Here is a 23,925-nt window from a genome sequence, read left to right as displayed (position 1 = left end):
TGTCACTGTCCTCTTTGATGCCTAGTGAGTTATTCTATGGTTTCTAAAAGGCTCCCAAATCTGGTTTGAATGGTAGCCAGACTTGGGGCTAGATCTTGCAGCTGGATTTCTACATACACCGCCCCCCCCACCACGAAATCAGAAAGTTACCTGTTCAGCTCTCATTCTGTTGGATTACTGCCATTTATAGGAGTGGTTTCCTCTATTATCAGCCATTTAAAAGGCTCTGGTACACAGTCTGATTATAAGGTTGATTCCCCTGCCATGGACCACTCTCCACTTCCAGGTTTATCAGAGCTTATTCTTAAAAATGAGGATGGCCCGGGCGCTTGAGTGGCTCAGGTCATGATCCCAGGGTCCTGAGATCGAGCCCCGTGTCGGGCTCCCTGCTCAGCGGGAAGCCGGCTTCTCCCTCTCCCACTCCCTCTGCTTGTGTTCCCTCTCTTTCTGTGTCTCTCTCTGTCAAATAAATAAAATCTTTAAAAAAAAAAAAAAAGGATGGCCCTTCCAGGTTGTCACCTTACCCCCAAGGACGTACTGTATGCTTCCCTCTGCAAGATAGGGAAGCAAAGTTAAGTGATGCAGAACAGGCTCATTAGTTGTTTTGTTTTGGCTCAGAGTAGGCAAGCTTACTGGTCACATCAAGTGCATTATTTTATCCCTGGTCTTTCACCATTCTTCCCACTAGCTGGATGCCCCTGTGCTAGACCCAGTAACCTCAAGAAAGCGTTTTTCTAGCTTAAAGCTGGCGTGATGGGCGCCTGGGTGGCTCAGATGGTTAAGCGTCTGCCTTCGGCTCAGGTCATGATCCCAGGGTCCTGGGATCGAGTCCCACATCGGGCTCTCTGCTCCTTGGGAGCCTGCTTCTCCCTCTGCCTCTCTCTCTCTCTGTCTCTCATGAATAAATAAATAAAAATCTTAAAAAAAAAAAAAAGCTGGGGTGACTGTTGGGGGGGGGAGAGGCAAGGGGAAGTGAGCCATGGGGCACCCCCCCCCCCGGGGTGGGGCTGGCTGACAGTTTGAGTGAAACCTCACTGAGAGCATAACAGGAAACATAGTAGCTGATAAAGGGGTTAGAGTCGGTATAGCAGGCTGACAACTGACTTCTTTGCTCTTAAATGTTCCAAGAAACGCAGTTCTCTTGCTTTAAAGTATATTCTGAAGTCAGATGAGGTTGAGAAGCTGTTTTCTAGTATAAGTAGAAAGGGAAGTATTTTAGTGAAAACTTTTTTTTTTTTAATCGAAGCACAATGTAGACAGACATGGAAGCATTTTTAGGCAGCATCCGGGGTTCAGTACTAATAGTACTTGACTGAAAACACTTCTCAGAACTTAAAGACTCGTACTTTTTGTTTACCCTTCATTTTACATTTTCTTAAGTCAGAAATATCAAAAACTTCAAACTGGAAGCTCTCTAATCTGTTTACGAAATCATACTCCTAGCAATCACGAAGTCTTTTACAAGCTGTGAAAAATGGTCTCCTGGCATCACGGAAATCCACTTGAGAGTCCTAAACGCACAGAACCAAGTTGTTGCAAACTGCCAGAAGCAACTTTTTAGATTTCTGAATAAACACTACTTCTGTTTAATTGGTATTTCCCAACTATCAAATGTCTAGAGCTTAGGCTTCTCATCAGCTGCTGCTTACAGCTCGAAGCCACCTCTGAAGGGGTCTACTTGGTCCAAATACACTGTCGAAGAACACGCTCCAGGCCATTTCAGGAAATTCTGTTGTGCATGAGGGTCTTGACATCCTAAGGAAAAGTTAAAACAGTATCAGCAATGCAACTCCATCCTTATTTTTATATTTCACAACATCTTTAAATCCAAGTAAGGAATATAGGCTAATTGTACATAAAATGGCCCTTTTATTTCCATTACTAAAAACGAAAAGGGAAGGTGATCGTTCTCAACAAGATACCTGGTTATATGGATGAAACAAGATGTGCATTGATGATTGTTGAAACTTGGTGATGAAAAAAAGGATGCTTTATTATACAATTTCCTCTACTTTGATTCAATACAAAAGTTTTTAAAAGATGAGTTACCCAAAAAATAACTTTGTCAAAACGCAGTCCAGCATTTTCCAGGTTCTGGGAAAAGATCTCACATCAAAAAGGCATCTCATTCATCCATAGGCTGCATTGTTCAAAATGCGTCTGGAAGCAGAATTAGAACTGTAAACTCCTGGTATTCTCACGCCCCCTTACAATGGTGCTTTCTTTTATGCCCCATAGATTCGTGTGACTGTGTTTCCCTCAAAGACCATAGCTCAGTATTCAGGAGTACCTTGGTGGATCATCTTAGTGGCTATACTCGCTGGGATTTTGATGCTTGCTCTCTTAGTGTTTTTACTATGGAAGGTAAGTCCTATTTGGCATTTGAGTTCTAATGACCTAAACTTTATTTCATGTTTTTTAAAAGAGTGAATTTACAGTGATAGTCTGTACATTCCTTTGGAATGCTTCCCTTTTCCCAGCATTTTATTATGAAACTTTGCCAATAGAGCAAACTTGAGAATTTTACAATGAACAACTGTATATCTACCTAGTACCTGATATTTAAAAGTATATTAGTTGTATATTATAAGGCGTTTCTTAAATAAATGTAGGTGCTTTTCACATAATTTAGCATGTTTGGCAAATAACTTAAAAAATGTTAATACTTTAGCAATTTCTTCATCTAAAATTCTGAATCTAAGCCAAATTGTTGGATATCACATTAATCTGAACCTGTATCCCTGTTAATTTCAACTTCTATAAAGAAATGTTCGTGGTAGCCACTGGGGCTTGTGACAGTTGCAGCTAGATTAGGAATAGAAAAGCATGAAATTAATAACTGCATTGCAAGGGATCCTCATTGCCTCTATCAAACATGAGGAAGATCTGGGTTTAATATGATGTTCTTCATTAGAATTTGGTCCTGCAAATAAAATTAGTATCTTCTCCTTGATTTCTGCCAGTAAACAGTCTACATTATAAAAATGTGTGTAATGAGATGGATACATACTTTTGTTGCCAAAGATTATGACCTGTAGAGTCTGGATTATTCTCAGTGACCAATGGAGGTTCACAGTCCCTTATCGACAATTACAAATTGCAAGATACTCTGAAAGCTGAAAGTTCATAATGACTTATTTGGCAGCAAAACTTGACAACATGTGAAGAGAAGCTATTTATATTCTTTATCCTTTATTTAATGGTTCTGCTGTGAAACTAATAATGTTTTGATTAGAGTGGCATTATGTATGCAACATACTACTTTTCTAAAATGCCAAAATTCTAGATTTCCAAACCTGTCTGGTCCAGTGGATTTTGGATTAAATGCTTATGAACCTCTACCAACAGTCTCTAGGATCAAACCATCTTTATCCTTTCCCTTGGATCCAAGAGTATAATTGACAAGGATTCAGGATATTGTCACTTTCAAATATTGGACATTTCTTTTTTGTGTTATTTTTCCAAGTAACTTCCTTTTGCCAGTTTGAGATAATTTTCTGGTGTCCTCCAAATGTGTGATTTGGAGCTTGGTGACTGCTCATGCCAAGACTCCTCCCTACATTGGATATTAGCCAGTCCTACCTCTGAGGTTCACTTCAGGCAGTAGGTTTCTCTGGTCAGCACAGCCAGCCATAGGAGATGCTTGGTAAATTATTTTGGTATCAAAAACTCAATCTGAAGTTTGATATTTGAGGATGGGCTTTGTATGTGCTTTCTGGAGGAGGTCACAAGGACAGTCTTTTTCAGAGCAGGTCTTACTGGAATCTCTAATGAGGGTGAGTCATAGCAGTGGGTTAAGAAACCCAAGCTCTATAATTTTAGGCAAATCATTTCATCTCCCTGAGGCACTGGTTTACTTTAGCTCTTTAGTTAAGTGGCTTGGACTATGATCTCAGGGGTTGTTTGTAGCTCTAAAGTATCCAGAACTCGTAAGTGAACTCTAAAGTAATCAGACAACCTCTATAACCCCTACATGAAGACCATTTTTATTACTTTGATATTCTTTCTGAAAATGGACTATTTGTTTCATGTATTAAAATCATAGAACTTAAGGGCCAGAAAGGACTGGAGTTCAGTGGCCTTTAAAATTGGGTTTTGCCTATCCACATAGGTACCAAGATTAAGCTATGGTGCAGCTAGAGCCAATATCCCCACTTCAACGAGAGTCGTTCTGATGTTATTTGCGTTAAATACCAGGATATTGCATAGGGTTTTGTTTAGAGGTAAAGAGAAAAATCCTTCAGGCTGGTCCAGTCACCTTCATTTTGCCAACAAGGATGCTCATGCCTGTGGATATTAAGAATGTTGCCAAGCTAGAAGCAGGACCAGGACTCTTGGTTCCTGGTTCATTCCTTCACCTAACCCTATTTATCAGTATGTGTTACTGAAAGTTGGCTGGGTATGTTCACTGTGTATTAAATGGAGGGAGTCACAGGTAGATATCAAGATGAAGGGTTTGGATCAGTGTTGCCCAGTAAAACTTTGTGATAATGGAGATTTTCTGAAGCTGCGCTATCCAGTGAGACACAGGTGGCTACTGAGCATTTGGAATGTGGCTGTTGCAACTAAGGTATTTTTAAATTTGAATACCCACATGTAGTTAGTAGTTACCATACTGTACAAAACAGATCTAGATTTTTACCTTAATGAGTTGCCAGACTAGGAAACAGAATTTTCCAGGAGGGCAGATTTATTTTACCAAGCTATATTTCAAAGGGCAGTTCCACAGCCTTACGAACAAGTAAATAGAAAAAGTCCTCCCTCTTTGGATGAAGGAAATTATAGTAAAAAGTGGAATTACACCTCTGTGTTGATTTAGAGTGACCTAACCTGAGGAGCATAGGTTCCTACCACTTAAGGGTTACCTGGTGGTTCAGAATTTGGGAAAACTACAGCAATCATTCTTTCATGATGGTGTATTCGAATTTATATTTGCCCACAAATCCAAAGGCCTCAACTAGATGGTGGTAGCTATATAAAACCTACTGTGAAAGATAGAAAAATGCAGTATCTATTTTATTTGGATTTGTGCTAAATCTTAGCAAACTTCTTTGTCACAGAAAAACTGCAGAAGTCAATCTTTTGCCTATTTTAGAGTTCATATTCTCCTGCATGAAGAAACCATCCAAAGCTTCAGTCAGATGGGTATATGATTTTCCTTTTAGGATTTTTTTTGTCCTCAGGATTTCGGTTACAGATAGAAAAATCAATTAGCTGATTAACGTCATCCATATAAGTATTTGACCAGAGACCCATGGTAGTCAGGTTAGTTTGGTTGCCGTCACAGTATGACATAGCGTGGTGGCTGTTCAGTTCTGGTTGATTCATAAGTGGTCTCTCTGTAACAAGCTGTAACTAGAAAACGGGTTACAATCTAAGATTTTTCTTTTGTTTAGCTCTTATACACAAAACTGTAAAACTGACTAAATACCTTGCTTCCTTATAGTGTGGTTTCTTCAAGAGAAATAAGAAAGATCATTATGATGCCACCTATCACAAGGCTGAGATCCATGCTCAGCCGTCTGATAAAGAGAGGCTTACTTCTGATGCCTAGTATTGATCTGCTTCTGTAATTGGTAATTGATCAATGTTTTTAATTGCTAGCTGTGGGACCTGCTAGGCTTGTGGTGGCTAACGTTAAGAGCAACAGCTTGCTGTGTGTGTCCCATTAACAGATGTTTCCAAATGTCCACACTGGCTTGCCTTGCTTGGATTTATTTTATTTCACTTGAAAGCTCAGTTTTGTTTTGTTTTTTAAGAAATGCACAAAAAATCTTTTGTTGCAGGTGAGTTATTTTTGTGTTGTTAAACATCACCCACAGCAAGGAAGATGATTGGAATCGTTGTACACATAAAAAGAGGCATTAGACCTCCCTAGTAGCCCAGTTTGCTAGGCTGTTGTCAATCCCAGTATATAGCATCCCACTTGGAATTTCAAAGATGAATAAGAAATCATTGCAGATTTCTTGTCCACTTTGGGATTTCCCACAGATAGAAGCTTGTGTTGACTGCCTAATTAACCTGTTGCATGTTGGAAACATTGTGTTTCTCTTGATGGAAGGCTTTCTCACTGTCCTTTTTGATCTTGCTATAAAGTGATGGGGGAAGGCTTGGAATGCTTTTGTTGCTCAGTAATTGTTTATGCTAGCTAAGCATGCAACTTCCTTTTCCTGTATATCTACTACAGGTCAAAAACCATTACAACAAACTATGACTGTTGACCTGGTGGACATGAGGGCCAATTTCAGAAAATGGTTCTTTACCAAAGTGACCTTCATTATACAAAATTCTAATATAAAAATGCTGTGGACAGTTACGGTTTCAAATATGTTGTAATGGAGTTTGACCTTGTTTCATGTTCCTAGAGATTTTACTCAACTTTGGGTCTCAGTTGATTTTTAAGTTCGTGTTTTGCTTCTCTAGTTTGTAAATCCATGGAAACAGGAATTGGTGGTAATTCCTTTTTCGATTTCTGTGGGCACGAGAGGATGGAACTACTCCTGTAATCCCTTTCCATGGCACTGTCACGATGAATCCCAGCCTTTCCACTTCAGTCCTACATACCACCCTTGATTTCCTTTTTTTTAATGAAGAGCCACATTTTGTAATAGTATTTTGGCTTTTTTGCACAAAATAAAGGAGTCCATGTGGAAATGGCCTTAGAACAAAACTTCTTGGTCCATTTTTTCTAATGATTTAGTGATGACTGAATCTAATTTCACTTTGCCCCATGCCATTTTTATAACCTCATTCAACATAAATGTTCTGTTCCTGTTAAATGATACACATTGACCATTCATTCCAAGTATCTTCCTCATCCTCCTCCTAGCTGCATTTTTAAATCAAGAACACATATTTTCCATGAAACATATATTTTATTCATTTAAAAAACTCAGTTTGATTAAAAAATTTCCTGATATGTTCTCAATAAAAATCTACTTTGGATCAGATTGAATATTTTTAAAAAATGAATAAAATATACATTAATAATTTAAGTGTAAATGTCTTCTGCAAAAGAAAATATGAGGGTTGCTCTGAAATTCAATGGGATACTTTCCTCAAGTTCTTTGCAGTACATGATTGATTTTATTATAGGACATAGTTGCTATGTGATTTATTAATGAAACAGCTTAATAATTTGGAAGCACAACAGGAAATCCAGGCAGTGTAAATTGCCTTGTAGCTAATGAGAGATGTGTACTTAGCCTCAGGGGACAGAAGATTCTTAAACTGACTCGTTTGAACACTGGCATATTCAAATAATAATTGGCAAAATATTTGTGATTTGATTCCATTTTGTTAGTGGAAGAGAGGCATGATGAAATAATCTTTAGTTTGTGGCCTTTAAAAAGATTGTTCTTTAAATTAAAATTAATAATCTGAAAATGAGATCTTTTTAATATAGTGTTGTGATTATAAAAAAATGGAAGCACTGTTCCATAACTGAAATTGTTAGTAAAGAGCTAGCTTACTACATTGTTACAAAATGTAAAGATAGGATGGAAAAACAGACTTTTCTAGTTTCACAGCTGTCTTCTCTTTTGTTTATCCCCACTGGCTGTTGTGTCTTTTCAACCTACTAGTTCCTTCTTAATAGAAACCATGTGTTGTTTTTTTTTTCCTTCATCCAAAGGTAGGCATAGCTGAACAGAAAGCTTAGACGTTCCCATTTTGTGCACTTGCTTTTCTTGCAGTACTTAATTTGTTTCTGCTTCTCTCTCCCCTTGGTCAGTGCGGATTCTTTAAACGCTCTAGGTACGACGATAGCGTTCCCCGCTACCATGCTGTGAGGATCCGGAAGGAAGAGCGGGAGATCAAAGATGAAAAATACATCGATAACCTTGAAAAAAAACAGTGGATCACAAGGTGGAATGAAAATGAAAGCTACTCCTAAAAGGGGCCCAGAAAAGCTTCACAGCACCCAAACTGCTTTTCCCCCACTAACTCAGAAGTCTAAGTGGACTTACAAGCCTGCTCCATACCTGAATATTACTTTCAGACAGACTACGCACGGTCCGAACTTACAGCTTTCACCGTGGATGCTGTCGTGTAGCCTGAGGCTCCCTGGGCTTGCACAGCCGCATTTAAGACTGTTGGAGTGGAGTCTGCTTTAACTGCCTTCATTTAACTTTCCGGGTTGCCTTTGTTTTTGGTGTGGCTGCTTGGCATGTGCCAGGGCCGGCCGTCCTCAGTGGCTCAGCCTCTGCACCCCTTCTTCCCCTAGGCCCCGGGCCGTCGGGGTGGCTGCATTTCAGTGCCGAGTGCTCTCTGAAGTGAAATGTGCAATAGGTGATGTGGCCATCCTGCCGTCTTTTCCCAGATGTGTGAATCCTCCTCACACCACACAACATCCTGGTCTCACCCTTCCTGTTCACTAAAACACACGGCTGCAACAGACTTGAATGCTAGGTATACTTACTTGTATATGGTATTTATTTTTTTCTTTTTTACAAACCATTTTGTTATTGACAGGCCAAAGATTCTACAGTTTACCCTTCCAGTTGGATTAAACAATCAGAATGTGGTTTGAATTTAGTGCACACACACAAAAAAATCCTTTATAAGTTATTACATCTCCCTTCATGACAGCCCTCACCCCGTTTCTCCAGACCCAGACTGTTTCAGAAATAGGATTTAACTGTAAGATGTTTAATTCTTATCAGACAGTGCATATTTTTGAGTTTAGAGCCCTGTGTGAGATCTGCATATTTTGTGCTGTAACTTTCAGGATCTCTCAGAAATGAGGGGTTGGTTTGTTGAACTTTGGCACAGTGTAGGCCCTGCTGCAAATACTGAAAGGGCTGGTGCCTACGGTGGGTCCAAATGGATCCAGCGTGAGACTACTGAGTATCTGATACCAGAAGTCAGAACATCATGGCTTTTTACGTTTTTAAATGTTACTGGAATCATTTAATCAGTGAGTCAGTGTTCTGGTTTTTGCTTTGTTTCCTCCTACGCTATATTCCCCAAAATTACTTTGGGACTGCGCTACCATTTTAAATGTAAAAATTAAGTGGCAGAGGAGGAAAACATTTCTACACATTCAAGAGACATTGAATAGATAGGAAATCTGAATTTTTAAAAATTTACTTCAAAATGTTATATGGGGCATAACAGCAAACAGGTGCTAATTTGTTTGGATCTTTTCAGGACAAAATACAACTGTATGTGCCATTGTTGCTTCGGAGCTTGGTTTGTTTTCTTTTCAGAAATCGTATGCCCTTAAGATACTAAGGACATTATTCTCATTGTACCTTGGAATTTTCATTCACTAAGATAGTTTTACAAACGATACTTTGTTTACAAAAATTTCTCTAAAACAGGTCATACCAGTGTTGACATCTCCGTGTCTTGCTTAGGTAGGTAACTTGTAACCGAATGCACAGGCTTTATGGGTTGCCAAGCAGCTGATATTTTGAAAGTGTGTATAGACCTTTGTTGTAAAAAAAAAAGAGTCCTAAAAGGGAGGGAGGAGGTGGAGGTCTGGTTCAACAACAAAGAATGTAATGGTGTTTGTTAAAAACGTCATCTCAAGTCAAGTCACTGGTCTGTTTGCATTTGATACATTTTAATACTAACTAGCACTGTAAAATTATGATTAGAAAATACCTGTGGATATTTGTATAAAAGTGTGAAATAAATTTTTTATGCAAGTGTTCTTTGCTTAGTAACACAACATATGTGAAACAAACTCTAAAATTATAAAAAACCTGAATTGCTTTTTTTATTTTATGGAGCCAAACTCAAGTTTGTGATATTTTCTGTGATTGAGGGTTTTTTTTTTTTCCCTTTGGGCTCTATTGCACAGTTGATGTCAAAAGAAAATGATCTTAAAGATGGTTTTATTCAAGATACCTACAAACTGGGAGATGTCATTTAGCAATGATACCATGGCGTGAAGAGTAACAGTTCTTATGGCAAAGTTGCTTTCTTCTGAGAAGATATTTTAGATGTGAGCGCAGTTCGGCTGTGACATTATATTGATCGCCAAAGACTGATTTGGCAGAACTGACTGGCCTGAAAATATTTTCTTCACCAAAGGATTTTGTTTAGATTTAAGCAATTTTATGAGCTTTCTCTAGCTGGATTATCACAATCTAATAACTGAAAATAAGGCATGTATATAGAGCTCACATAATATAGCATGCCCTATCTTGAATAAATTTCCAATGCAAAATGTCTTATCTGTCTAGTAACTTAAGTAACGGTTTTCTACTATACTTGGTCTTATATAGTGAATCTTAGTCTTCTTAGTTTTTTGAAGATCAGACTGGTTTTGCCACCCAAAGAAATGTGATGGGTATTTTAATGACAGACCAGTGTGAATGAACTTTTATTCACAGTCCCATGGACCTACCCAGATTAAGGACTAGAATATGTAACCACCATAATCGTTCAAAGTGTCTTGGCTAGGGCATACATGACCTGTGCTGGACGTCATGGCAATGGCTTTATGTGATTCTATCCCTTTCTCTCCTTCTTAAAAAATCCTGCAGCAATGCCCAGGAGTGACAGTAGTCGATAAATAGGAGTATCATTGGATCCATTTACAAACATTGACATGTTGTTGCTGGTTACAGATCATTTGCCACAGTCTCACAGTGGGTCATGCCCTTGGGGCTGAGACTATTTCGGAATATGGGGTAGATGTACGTGGTAATGCTTTAAACTGTCCAGACCACGGAAGTAAGGGTAAGATCAAGCCTTCTACCCTAAATGAAAACATCTTAATGAGACCTGATCTCTGGCACTCTACCCCATGAAAGGACAATGTGGAAAAACAGACTGGGATTAATAGATTTTGTTCTAAAGGAAGAAGAGAGTGAAATATTCTAGGTGGCTGGGTTCCACATACATACAACATGAGGGCCGAGAAAAGAGGAATGTATGAAAGTTGTGACCAGGAGGGGTAGCATAAAGTAAATGGTTAAAGGCAGTTCCTTAAGACTAAAAGGGTCTAATCATGGTTCAACCACTGAGGAAAAGACAAGGTTCAAAGAGATGAAGAAAATGAACTTAAGAATGATTTCAAAACAGCAGCTACCATAAAAAAGCCAATAGCCTGGGTTCTTCCAGTAGCTCCTGCTTATGGTCACATGGCAAGTGTTTTTTTTCTCTTGTACCTTTAAAAAACAGGTTTTGCTGACTCTGAAAGGCATCTGGCCCAGCTGTTAGGATGGGGGAAGCAGTGAGTAGCAGTGGCTGAGGCCAGGTCTGCAGAGGCATTAACCCAACAGACCCGTCTAGAAGGAAAGTTGTAAAGGGATTCATGGTTAAAATCCTCTAAGACAGAAATCAGAAAAAAACTAGTCGAGCACAGTGCAAGGGTGGACCACGTGCCACACAGTGCATAACTAACCAGGGAATGGTTAATAAGGACACTGGAGTGAAGGAGTTAAGTGCAGTTTCTATAGAGTCAGCAAGGCTTAAGGGCCTCTGTCATCTCTTTGCCCTCTCCCCAAAGCCATCTCAGTCAGACTGCTCCGTGGAAATGGGCAGCAACAGACCCATGTTAGCAGAGGTCAGATAAAATTTTACTATTCACACTTCTAGAACATTCACAAAGTCTCAACCTAGAGGGATAGCATGTACTTCTTTTATTATCCAGAGCTTAGCACGTAAGTATTCAATTCACCAATAACCAGTAGATAGATGTGAGTGTTCTGTTATTGTGAGGTGTACCTGGGTGGCTCAGTCGGTTGAGCGTCCGACTCTTGGTTTCGGCTCATGGTCATGAGATCCAGCTCCGTGTCGAGCTCCACACTCAGCGGGGAGTCTGCTTGAGATTCTCTCTTCCTCTGCCCTTCCCCCCCATGCGCTCTCTCTCTCTCTCTCTCAAATCTTGATAAAAGATCCTGTCATTGTGAAAGAGACACGTAGTTTAATAGATAGATGAATGGATAAAGAAGATGTGGTATATATGTTCTATGGAGTATTATGCAGCCATAAAAAAAGATTGCCATTTGTGACAACATGGATGGAACTAGAGGGCATAATGCTAAGTGAATAAGTCAGAGAAAGATACCATATGATTTCACTTGCATGTGGAATATAAAAAACAAAGTAGAAACAGACACATAAACACACAGAACAAACTGGTGGTTGCCAGAGGGGTGAGGGGTGTGGAGAGGAAACAAGAAAACAGTGAAGGGGAGTGGGAGGGACAGGCTTTCAGTTTGGGAATGGATAAGTCACAGGGATGAAAGATACAGCAGAGGGAATACAGTCAATAATGTAACAGCATTTTATGGTGACAAATGGCAGCTATACTGGTGTTGAATGCGACAATGTATAGAGTTGTCTGATTACCATGTTGTACAGCTGTAACTAATGTAACACCATGTGTTAACTGCACCTCAATAAAAAACAAGGTGTGCCAGCTGGCTCAGTTAAGTGTTCAATTCTTGGTTTCGACTCAGGTCATGATCCCAGGGTAGTGAGACTGAGCCCTGTGTCAGTCTCCACACTCGGGGTGGAGCCTGCTTAAGATTCTCTCTCTCCCTCTGCCCCTCACCATCTCTAAAAACAACCCCAAATTCTCTATTACTACAGTCCTCCCCTCCCCAACATCTTTCATATGACCTGTAAGAATGAGAGAGGGTCTTAACAAAAGTACTATTTTCTTTTGACAGAGTCATTTTTTGGTATAAGCATGCAATAGTTTGAGTTTCCGCATTATGTGAAGCTATTTATAACTCATTCATTTATTTACACATTCATTAGTTGTAGAGTAGTCTTATAGTACCCATTATAATAGGCCAAGGTCTGTGGGAGGGGATGGAGATACAGAAGTTAACACAGACATGATTCTTGCTTTTGTGGAACTTAAGTGATAACTAATATTTAATTTAAAAAAAATGGTTGGGCATCACAATAGCTAATTTATTTGTACTTTTAAATATAAAATCCACTGCCATTTGTCTATGTACTGATACTATTTATCATATCTTACATAGAAGGGACCAAAAATCATAATCACAATTTGTGAAAAAGTTGATCCAAAAGAGTAAAATAACGTAATGGTTGCTTTCAGTAGGAATTACTTTGTGTTCTTTTCCTTTCTTTTAACTCTATCAGTGTGTAATAAAACACTGGAATACTTAAAAGACTCTAAGAAAAAATTTTAAAACAACAGATGGTACGGTCAAACACAGATGAATCCATTTTAAGTAGAATTTAAAATCTTGCATTATGATACAAATGGTTAACATATAAGGTCAGTACCTGATCCTATGTGGTGGAACCTGCCTCCAGAACCAACCCCAATCCCAGAAAATTTGGAATAGTCACTCTCAACCTGGGCTATGCACATATGAATTTCTAAGGAACATTTAAGAGAAAAGCCCAATGCCTAGACTGCGTGCCAGACTGACCCTATTAGAATCTCAGGGTGGGACGCACGCATCAGTGCTGCTGAAGGATCCTAGGGGACTCAAAATGCAACTTAGGTTGACAGTTGCTTAGGAGGTCGATGGATGCCCTCCATGTGGAAATGCCTCCTTTCTGCTTGTGGTGTTTCTAATGCACCAGTAACAAGAGCTGAGAAGCTAGAGGCATGCTTGCCATAAAGAGAGAGGGCAAGTGGGTAGGGTGTATGAGAGCAAGGCTCGAGTCACACTGCTGAGTGCGAATTAGCTTCACCTCTTAGGATATAACCTGGTGAGTGACTGATATGTTTGTGCCCCAGTTTCCTCACCTATAAAATAGGATTGATAAAAGGAATCTCATAGGTTCTTGTAAGGAGTAAAGGAGACTATTTCGAAGGGCTCCTTAAATATTTTTATAATTACTCTTGTTATACAGAATCATAAGACGTTAAGGTACGAAGGAAGTATAGAAATCTAGTTCTACTTCCTCATTTCACAGATAGGGAGACACAGTGTCTTTTAATTCTTTTTGTCTCACTCTTCAATGTCTATCATACTTACTAGCGCGTGTTCTAGCTCCAACCTGCAAACGTAAGTATCTTTAACTGACTGTAAAATACTAAGAACCAAACTCTTGAATTTCAACTCCTTATCAACATAGGTCACAACAAGATTGACCTTATTTCTGTTAAATTGTGTCTTAGCCCTTAATACAATGACTGCAATGCAGGTTGGGGCATGTGCACAAAGTCAGATTGTAAGCATCTTGAAACTGCTTTGTACTGATTCTGGATTTTGTTTCTGACATGGAAGAATGTAAAAGGAGCAGATTCTTTTTTAAAATGCTTCCTCAGTTCTTTACACACACTATCAATTCTTTGGTTTCCTTTAATGGGAAGGTGCCCTACAGTTTTGTTGCTTATATTACCTTTACTGCTATGCAGAAGAGGAAATGCTCACAGAGCCCAGCTTGTGCTAGACTTACATCATGAACATGAAAAATTAGAAGCTTATTATTGGAAGAACAGCTTGAAAACTCCCATTTCTCCCTCCCACATGTCATAATGCACTGACTGAAAGACCCATTAAAGGCAAAAAACAAAAAAGGGCCCTTTCTCCTAGGAAGACAGGTTCTGTTTGACTCCAAGGTGCCATCAAATGACTCACAGACCTGAAGTTCTAGGGCACCTGCCTAACAGAGAAAACCCCCCCCTGGTTAGGAAGTCTCCATCAGCAGAGCGACTAAGAGCAGCCCTCCTCACACGGTGACATGCCAAGAATCACCTGGGGGTCTCGTGAAGATACAGGTTCTGATTTAGGCAGTCTGCAACAGAGCCTAAGGGTCAACATTTCTAACAAGATCCACGTGCTGCAAAGCTGCAGGTCCATGGCTTACACTGTGGGGAGCAAGGGGCTCCGGGGTCCATCTCCGTCCAAGTCTCTTCTCTGCCACTTCCTACTTGTCTGACCTTGGACAAATATACTCACCCCTGACTTCCAGGGAAGATGGCAGAGGAGGAGTATCCCAGCCTCACCTTGTCCCACAGACACAACTAGCTAACACCCACATCAGTGTATATAACCAAGAAAACAACCCAAAGATTGGCAGAACAGACTCCACTGCTAAATGTAGAGAAGAGGCCACACTGAAGAAGGCAGGAAGGGTAGAGACACTGGGGCGGGGGGATGTTAAACAGACCTGCATGAGGTTCGCTGGAGAGAGGGACCCATGGGTATGGGGAAGGGAGGCAAACAGACTACCACACCAGAGAGCCCGCACAGAGAAGACAATCCCTATAACATTTGGCTTTGAAAGTGAGAGAGGCTGAATTTAGTGAGTTCTTAAAACCAGAAGGACTTAAAGCCTGGAATTTTAAAAATCAGTGCTCTTGATTCTGGGAGACCCCAGAGGGTGACAGGAAGCTGAGTCCCTGCTCTTAAGGAGACAGCATGACAAAAAGCCTGTGGAGAAACATAAAGAACAGTTTGAAAAATGCCTGGGATATAAGGGAGAGTTATTTACTAATCTCACAGCATGTCCCACAAGGGCAGGTTTGCTGTGGGACTTCTCCAGTAACGAAGGAGCTGGCAAGCACCACCCGATGCCGCAGCATAAAGTCATGGCCATCTGCGGGCAACAGTGCAGTGCCAACATTCACTACTTTACTTGCTTACACCAAGCCCTGTGTTTGGTGGGTTCTCAGTCCTGGCAGCAGTGGTGGTGGGCCTTGCAGAAGCTCAAGGCACACTTTATTAAAATTGTGTGCCCTGCCCAGGTGTGCTCTGCGGATCTTCCCAGTCCAGCCCTGGTCCTGGCCTCAGCAGGTCTCATTTTGTAAGCAGACTGGTGCAAACTTTGTTAAAACTGTGTGTCCCATCCCAGCTGGGGACAAAACATTGGCCACAACAAGCAAAGAGAGCCTCTGCAGACACCTGGACTGAAGGAAAAAGCACCCAGAACACAACAGCAGGGCACATGCAATACACACAGGAGACACCCCCCTTCTTGTAGGTTTTGGTACATGGGGGACACTGCACTGCAGGGCACTATAGGACTGCTTCATCAGGCCATTACTTTCAAGAGGAGATGTAGCTGACTTTCCTAACAGTGAGACAAAATGAGGAGACAGAGGAATATGTCCCAAAGAATGAACAGGACCAAAGCATAAGAGACCTAAGCAACACTGATGTAAGTAATATGCCTGAGAGAGAATTTAAAGTAATGATTGTAAAGATACCCACTGGACTTGAGAAAAGAGTGGAGGACATCAGTGAGACCCTTAACACAGAGATAAAAAAGAACCAATCAGAGATGAGGAAGACAATAAATAAAATTAAAAATACACTTGATGTAGGGGCACCTGGGTGGCTCAGTTGGTTAAGCGACTGCCTTCGGCTCGGGTCATGATCCTGGAGTCCCGGGATCGAGTCCCGCATCGGGCTCCCTGCTCGGCGGGGAGTCTGCTTCTCCCTCTGACCCTCCTCCCTCTCATGTACTCTCTCTCTCTCTCACTCTCTCAAATGAATAAATAAAATCTTTAAAAAAAAAAAATACACTTGATGTAATAAATAGCAGGGTAGAGAAAGCAGAGGAATGAATTAATAATCTGGAAGACAGAGTAATGGAAAGTAATAAAGATGAGCAGGTGAGAGAAAAAAAACTGCAGAATGAGAATGTACTTAGGGAACTTACTAACTCCATCAAGTGTAATAACATTCACATTATAAGGATCCCAGAAGGAGAAAGAGAGGAGGGGGCAGAAAATTTATTTGAAGAAATAATAGCCAAAAACTTCCCCAATGTGGGGAAGGAAACAGATATCCAAATCCAGGAGGCCAGAGACGCCCCAACAAAATCAACCCAAGGAGGTCCACACCACAACATATAGTAGTTAAAATGGCAAAAAGAAGTGATAGAGAATTTTAGAAACAGCAAGAGAAAAGAAGACAATTACATACAAGGGAATCTTCAAAAGGCTATCAGTGGATTTTTCAGCGGAAACTTTGTAGGCTAGAAGGAAGTGGCAAGATACAAGGTGCTGAAAGGAAAAATAATCTGCAGCCAAGAATAGTCTATCCAGCAAGGCTATCATTCAGAATAGAAGGAGAGATAAAGAGCTTCTCAGACAGTCAAAAGCTAAAAGAGTTCATGACCAATAAATCAGCCCTATAAGAAATGTTAAAGGGGACTCTGAGTGAAAAGGAAAGACCATAAGTAAGAAAAACAGGAAAAAAAGATGCGGTAAACACACACACACACACACACACACACACACACACACACACACACGGAATATTAGCCACAAAAAAGAAGGAAATCTTGTCATTTACAATGATGTGGCTGGAGCTAGAGAGTATTATGCTAATAAGTCAGTCACAGAAAGACAAATACCATATGATTTCACTCATATGTGGAATTTAAGACTCAAAACAGATGAACATGGGTGGGGGGGGAAGAGTCAAACCAGAAAACAGATTCTTAACGACAGAGAACAAACTGAGTGTTACTGGAGAGGAGGTGGGCAGGGGGATAGGTTAAATGGGTGATGGGTATTAAGGAGGGCACTCATTGTGATGAGTACTGGGTGTTGTATGTAAGTGATGAATCACTAAATTCTACACCTGAAACTAATATTACACTATATGTCAACTGACTGGAATTTAAATAAAGACTTCAAAAAAAGAAAAGAAGGAAACACAAAAGTAGTAAAAATAAGCATATCTGTAAAATTAGGTCAACAGACTCACAGAATAAAAGGATGTAAAGTATGACACCATATACCTAAAACATGGGGGAGGGGAGTACAGAATGGGTTCAAACTTATCAATTTAATATAAACTACTATATGCACGAGCTGTTACATGCAAACCTAATGGTAACCACAAATCAAAAACCACTACTAAATATGCAAAAAACAAAGAGAAAGGAATCCAGATATATCACTAAAGAAAGCCAGCAAACTGAAAGAGAGCAAGAGAAGAAAGGATCAGAGAAGAACTACAAAAACAACCACAAAACAGGTAACAAAATGGTAATAAATATATATCTATCAATACTTACTTTGAATGCAAATGGAATAAACACTCCAATCAAAAGACATGGGGTGACAAAATGGATGATAAAAACAACACTCATTTATATGCTGCCTACAAGAGACTCATTTCAGACCTAAAGAGACAGGCAAATTGAAAGTGAGGGAATGGAGAAACATTTATCATGCAAAGGGATGTCAAAAGAAAGCTGGGCTAGTCATACTTATATGGGACAAAACAGACTTTAAAACAAAGACTGTAACAAGAGACAAAGGAGGACAGAATATAATAATAAAGGAGACAATCCAATAAGAAGATGTAACAATTTTAAGTATTTATGTACCCAAAATGGGAGTACCCAAATAAATAAAACAGTTAATAACAAACATAAAGGAACTAATTGAGAGTAATACAATAATAGTAAGGGACTTTAAAACCCCACTTCTATCAAAGGACAGATCATCCAAACAGAAAATCAACAAGGAAACAGTGGCTTTGAAAGACATACGGGACCAGAGGGATTTAACAGATATATTCAGAACATTCTATCCTAAGACAGCAGAATACACATTCTTTTCAAGTACACACAGAACGTTCTCCAGAATAGATCACATATTAGGCCACAAAACAACTCTTGACAAATTCAAAAAGATCGAAGTCTTTTCTGACCACAATGCTATGAAACTACAAATCAACCACAAGAGAAAATCTGAAAAGAGCATAAATGCATGGAGGTAAAATAACATACTACTACACAATGAATGAATCAACCAGAAATCAAAGAAGAAATCAAAAATTACATGTAGAGAAATGACAATGATAACATAATGGTCCAAAATCTTTGGGATGCAGCAAAAGCGGTTCTAAGGACATTTATAGCAATACAGGCCTACCTCAAGAAGCAAGAAAAATCTCCGATAAACAACCTAACCTTATACATAAAGGAGCTAAAAAAAGAAGAACAAACAAAACTCAAAGCCAGCAGAAGGAAGGAAACAATGAAGATTAGAGCAGAAATAAGTGATACAGAAACTTAAAAAACCCAACAGAACAGATCAGTGGAACCAGGAGCTGGTTTTTTAAAAACATCAACAAAATTGATAAATCTCTAACCAGACTCGCCAAAAGAGAGAGGACTTAAATAAACAAAATCACAAATGAAAGAGTAGAAGGAACAACTGACACCACAGAAATACAAAGGATTATAAGAGAATTATGAAAAAACTATATGCCAACAAATTCGACAACCTAAAAGAAATGGATAAATTACTAGAAACATATAACCCACCAAAACTGAAGCAGGCAAAAATAGAAAATTTGAACAGACTGATGACCAGCAATGAAACTCAATCAATAATCAAAAACCTCCCAAGAACAAAAGTCCTGGACTACATGGCTTCACAAGCAAATTCTATCACACATTTAAAGAAGAGCTAATACCCACTCTTCTCAAATTATTCTAATAGAAGAGGAAGGAAAACTTCCAAATTCATTCTATGAAGCCAGCATTACTTAAAACCAAAGACACCACAAAAAAGAACTATGGGCCAATATCTCTGATGAACATAGTTGCAAAAATCCTCAACAAAGTATTAGCAAACTGAATCCAACAATACATTAAAAAAAAAAAAAATCATTCACAATCAAGTGGAATTTATTCCAAGGATGCAAGGGTAGTTCAGTATTCCCAAATCAGTCAATATGACACATCACATCAACAAGGGAAAGGATGAAAAGCATCTGATCATTTCAATAGATGCAGGAAAAGCATTTGACAAAGTACAACATTCATTCATGATAAAAACCCTCAACAAAGTAGGTTTAGAGGAAACATACTTCAACATGATAAAGGCCATATATGAAAAACCCACAGCGAACATTGTACTTAAGGTGAAAAACTGAGCTTTTCCCCTAAGAATAAAGGTCTTATATGAAAAACCCACAGTGAACATCATACTCAATGGGGAAAATCTGAGAGCTTTTCCTCTTAGGTCAGGAACAAGACAAGGATGTCCACTCTCACCATTTTTATTCAACATAACACTAGAAGTCCTAGCAGCAATCAGACAACAAAAAGAAATAAAAGGCATACAAATTGGTAAGGAGTAAGTAAAACTTTCACTATTTGCAAATGACATGAGAGTATAGAAAACCCCAGACTCCACCAAAAAATTACTAGAACTGATTAATGAATTCAGTAAAGTCATAGGATACAAAATCAATGTACAGAACTCCATTGCAATTCTACACAATAATGAAGCAGCAGAAAGATAAATTAAGAAAACAATCCCATCTACTACTGAACCCAAAATAATAACCTAGGAATAAACTTAACTAGAGAGGTGAAAGGCTTGTATTCTGAAAACCATGAAACACTGAAGAAAGAAATTGAAGATAACACAAATAAATGGAAAGACATTCTGTGTTCATGGATTGGAAGAACAAATATTGTTAGAGTGTCTATACTACCCAAAGCAATCTACAGATTTAATGCAATCCCTATCAGAATACTAACAGCATTTTTCACAGAACTAGAACAATCCTAAACTTTGTATGGAACCACAAAAGACTGAGAATAGCCAAGGCCACTTTGAAAAAGAAGAACAAAACTGGCGGTATCCCAACCCCAGATTTTAAGATACACTACAAAGATACAGTAATAAAAACAGTATGGTATTGGCACAAAAATAGACACATAGATCAATGAAACAGACTAGAGAGCCCAGAAATAAATCCACGATTATATGGTAAATTAATCTTCAACAAAGGAAGTAAGAATATGCAATGGAAAAAAAAAAGTCTCGCAACAAATGGTGTTGGGAAAACTGGACAGCTACATGCAAAGAATAAACTCAAAATGGATTAGGGACCTAAATGTGAGATTTGAAACCATAAATATCCTAGAACTTCTCTGACATTGGCCATAGCAACATCTTTCTAGATATGTCTCCTGAGGCAAGAGGAACAAGCAAAAATAAACTTTTGGGATTACATCAAAATAAAGTTTCTGCACAACAAAGGAAACCATCAACAAAAAACTAAAAGACAACCTACTGAATGGGAGAAGCTATCTGCAAATGATATATCTGATAAAGGGTTAACGTCCGAAATATATAAAGAACTTACACAACTCAGGGCACCTGGGTGGCTCAGTCGGGTGTCCGACTCTTGATTTCAGCTTGGGTTATGATCTTGGGGTCATGGGCCCAAGCCCTATGTTGGGCTCCACATTGAGTGTGGGGCCTGCTTAAGATTCTCTCTCTCCCTCTCTGCTGCCCCCCACTCCCACTCGCATGCACTCTAAAAACAAAAGAACTCATACAACTCAACACCAAATAATCCAATTAAAAATGGAAAGATGGGCAGAAGACATGAACAGACATTTCTCCAAAGAAGACATCCAGATGGCCAACAGACAAAAGATGCTCGACATCACTCATCATCAGGGAAATGCAAATCAAAACCACAATGAGATATCACCTCACACCTGTCAAAATGGTTAAAATTAAAAACTCAAGAAACAACAAGTGTTGAGGAGGATGTGGAGAAAAAGGAACCCTCAAGCACTGTTGTGGGAATGCAAATTGGTGCAGCCAGCATGGAAAACAGTTTGGAGGTTCCTCAGAAAATTAAAAATAGAGCTACCCTATGATCCAGTAATCACACTACTGGGTATTTACCCAAAGAATACAAAAACACTAACTCAAAGGGATATATGCACCCTATGTTTATTGCAGCATTATCTACACTAGCCAAGATATACAAGCAGCCCAAGTGTCCATCAACAGATGAATGGATAAAGAAGATGTGGGGTATATGGGTGTGTGTGTATACACACACACACAACCAATGGAATATTATTCAGCCATAAAAAGAATGAAATCTTGCCATCTGCAACAATATAGATGACTAGAGTATAATGCTAAGTGAAATAACCCAGTCAGAGAAAGATTGAAACAAGGTTCAGGCTGACTCTAAGAGCTAATAAGCTTTTACAATTCGACATTTCCTTTTCCAAGCAGCAACTGTTCTTCAGTTTTCCTCTGCCTGTTCCAAACACAAACAATCCAACCATTCCTGCCAGAAAACAAGCAAAAATAAAGAAAATGCCTAAGCCACTGTGATAGATAACTGTGGACTGGCTTGCTCAACCTCTATCCCACCCTTCTACTTGGCAGGGCTGGGCTAAAAAGACATTTCCAGACTCCCTGGCAGCTAAGGTTTTGCATGTGAGTTAGAGTCTATGAATACATACCTTCATTTGAGATCTGAAAGGTAAACTCACAGTGGGTACTTCTACTAACGAGCACAGTTGTGGAGATTTAAGTTTCTGTGTTTGCAGTCTTCTAGCTTTCTGAGTATCATAGCAGGGTTAACTTGTGGTGGCCTCTTCATTCCTTTTCCTCACCTTGGACTGCAGCTATAAAGCATATGTCTTCACCTCAATTTCCAGTGACTGCCCCAGAGCTTCCCAGGTGGATCATTATTCTAGAAATTATCCTCAGAGGCCGAGCCTAGGACTCACCTTAGTCTCTTTTGTATACATGTAATCTCCTGAATTAAATCCCTTCATGGTAATAATAGCTAGAGTGGTTTCTATTTTATGCACTGAACTCTGACTGATATGGCCACTCACCCAAAGAAAATGCTAAAAGATCTAGGAAACTGAAAGAGAAAATAGGTAAAGAGGATGTGGCTGCCTTTTTCTAGCTAATTGCTGGATTCAGAATACTTCTACTACTTCTAAGATCAACTTGATTCTCTAAGATTTATGTCCAATCAATTCATGTCAAGGTGAATCTTATTTCCTCTTTGTTCTAAATCTCCTCTAAGAGAGGTGGAAATGTGTACATGCATTACCTGACTTAAAAAAGAAACATCAGGAAAAGAGAGGAATAAAAAGAGAGAAGAGTGCAAAGACTCATTATTCTTTAAATTTCAGAATGTCATATTTCATGGACTGAATGTATTCATTAAATCCCAGCAATGAATTCTAGCAAAAATGAAAAAATCTTCAGTAAGAAATTTGTAAGTATAAACACAATATAAGAAAACATATTTCCAGTCTGCAGAACATGGATACAGATAATCAGTGTGTTTTCACCTGCCCATCATCCTTTCTTTGAGTTAAGGGATCTACTCTGTCCTCTGGGAATCCTTCCCTCTCCTATATTAGTCCAAGAGGTTGGGTGGGTGAGAGGGGTGTGTGTGTTTGTGTGTGTGTGTGTGTGTGTTGTCTGTTTGTGTACCACATCTCCAAACCTATTCCTAATTTCCAGGGGTGGTAATATGGCCCATGCCTGGCCAATCAGAGTCAATCCTGGTGCTTCTCTAGGGCAATTAAGGAGAGAGGTGCTCATTAGGGAGATCTTGCACATCTAGGACTGAAGGCTGGTGCTACTTTGTCCTTCTCTGTCATTACGAGGATAGAGTCAGCCTTGTGAAGCCAACATCAAAAAAAAAAAAGTGAGCTGAAGGGAGCCTCGGTGGCTCCCTGCTCAGTGGGGATTCTGCCCCGCTCCCTGCTCATGTGCTCTCTCTCTCTCAATCTCTCACTCGCTCTCTCTAATGAATAAATAAAATCTTTAAAAAAACAAAAGCAGAGCTGAAATATGGGGAGAAAGAAAGAGGAGGAGGAGGGTAGGACACACTCCAATGCTTTGGTTCCACCTGAAGAATTTTTTAGTGACTTGAGACAAAATAGTCTCTTTTTATTTAAGTAAGTTTGAACTGGCTTTTCTGTACCTGAGTCTGTAAGAGTCCTACCTAATATCTGTCAACTCTATGACATCACTGAAAGGACTATCTAAAGTAGATAAATGGGGCACCTGGGTGGCTCAGTTGTTAAGCGTCTGCCTTTGGCTCAGGTCATGATCCCAGGGATCTGGGATCGAGCCCCGCATCGGGCTCCCTGCTCCGCGGGGAGTCTGCTTCTCCCGCTCCCTCTGCCCCTTCTTCCCTGCTTGTGTGTGTTCTCTCTTTCTCTCTCTCTCAAATAAATAAATAACTAAATAAATCTTTAAAA

The 23,925-nt window shown here is 39.5% G+C and overlaps 1 protein-coding gene and 1 long non-coding RNA gene across 6 annotated transcripts in view; one reads left to right on the top strand and one right to left on the bottom strand.

Moving 5' to 3' along the window:
* The window catches only part of ITGA6 (integrin subunit alpha 6), a 74,207-nt gene extending 64,549 nt beyond the window's left edge, over positions 1-9,658 (top strand). For 3 of the 4 annotated variants that reach the window (XM_081814161.1, XM_081814160.1, XM_081814158.1), the window contains 2 exons: positions 2,239-2,364; positions 7,733-9,658. In XM_081814161.1, coding sequence (XP_081670287.1) covers positions 2,239-2,364; positions 7,733-7,894 — 288 coding nt within the window. In that variant the 3' untranslated portion in view covers positions 7,895-9,658. Of the gene's footprint in view, positions 1-2,238; positions 2,365-5,446; positions 5,577-7,732 lie in introns of all 4 variants that reach the window. The other variant, XM_081814159.1, reaches the window with a different exon arrangement.
* Positions 1-23,925, bottom strand: part of LOC145720523 (uncharacterized) — an 82,019-nt gene that overhangs the window by 8,997 nt on the left and 49,097 nt on the right. For both annotated transcript variants that reach the window (XR_014143546.1, XR_014143547.1), the window contains exon 4: positions 151-11,855. This is a non-coding gene — a long non-coding RNA (uncharacterized LOC145720523). The remainder of the gene's footprint in view (positions 1-150; positions 11,856-23,925) is intronic.

Source organism: Leptonychotes weddellii, chromosome 3 (assembly GCF_054177405.1).
Source record: "Leptonychotes weddellii isolate Sample4059 chromosome 3, ASM5417740v2, whole genome shotgun sequence".
Lineage (NCBI taxonomy): Eukaryota > Metazoa > Chordata > Mammalia > Carnivora > Phocidae > Leptonychotes > Leptonychotes weddellii.
Note: the sequence above shows the minus strand (reverse complement) of the source record. Positions and strands in the feature narration are given on the sequence as shown.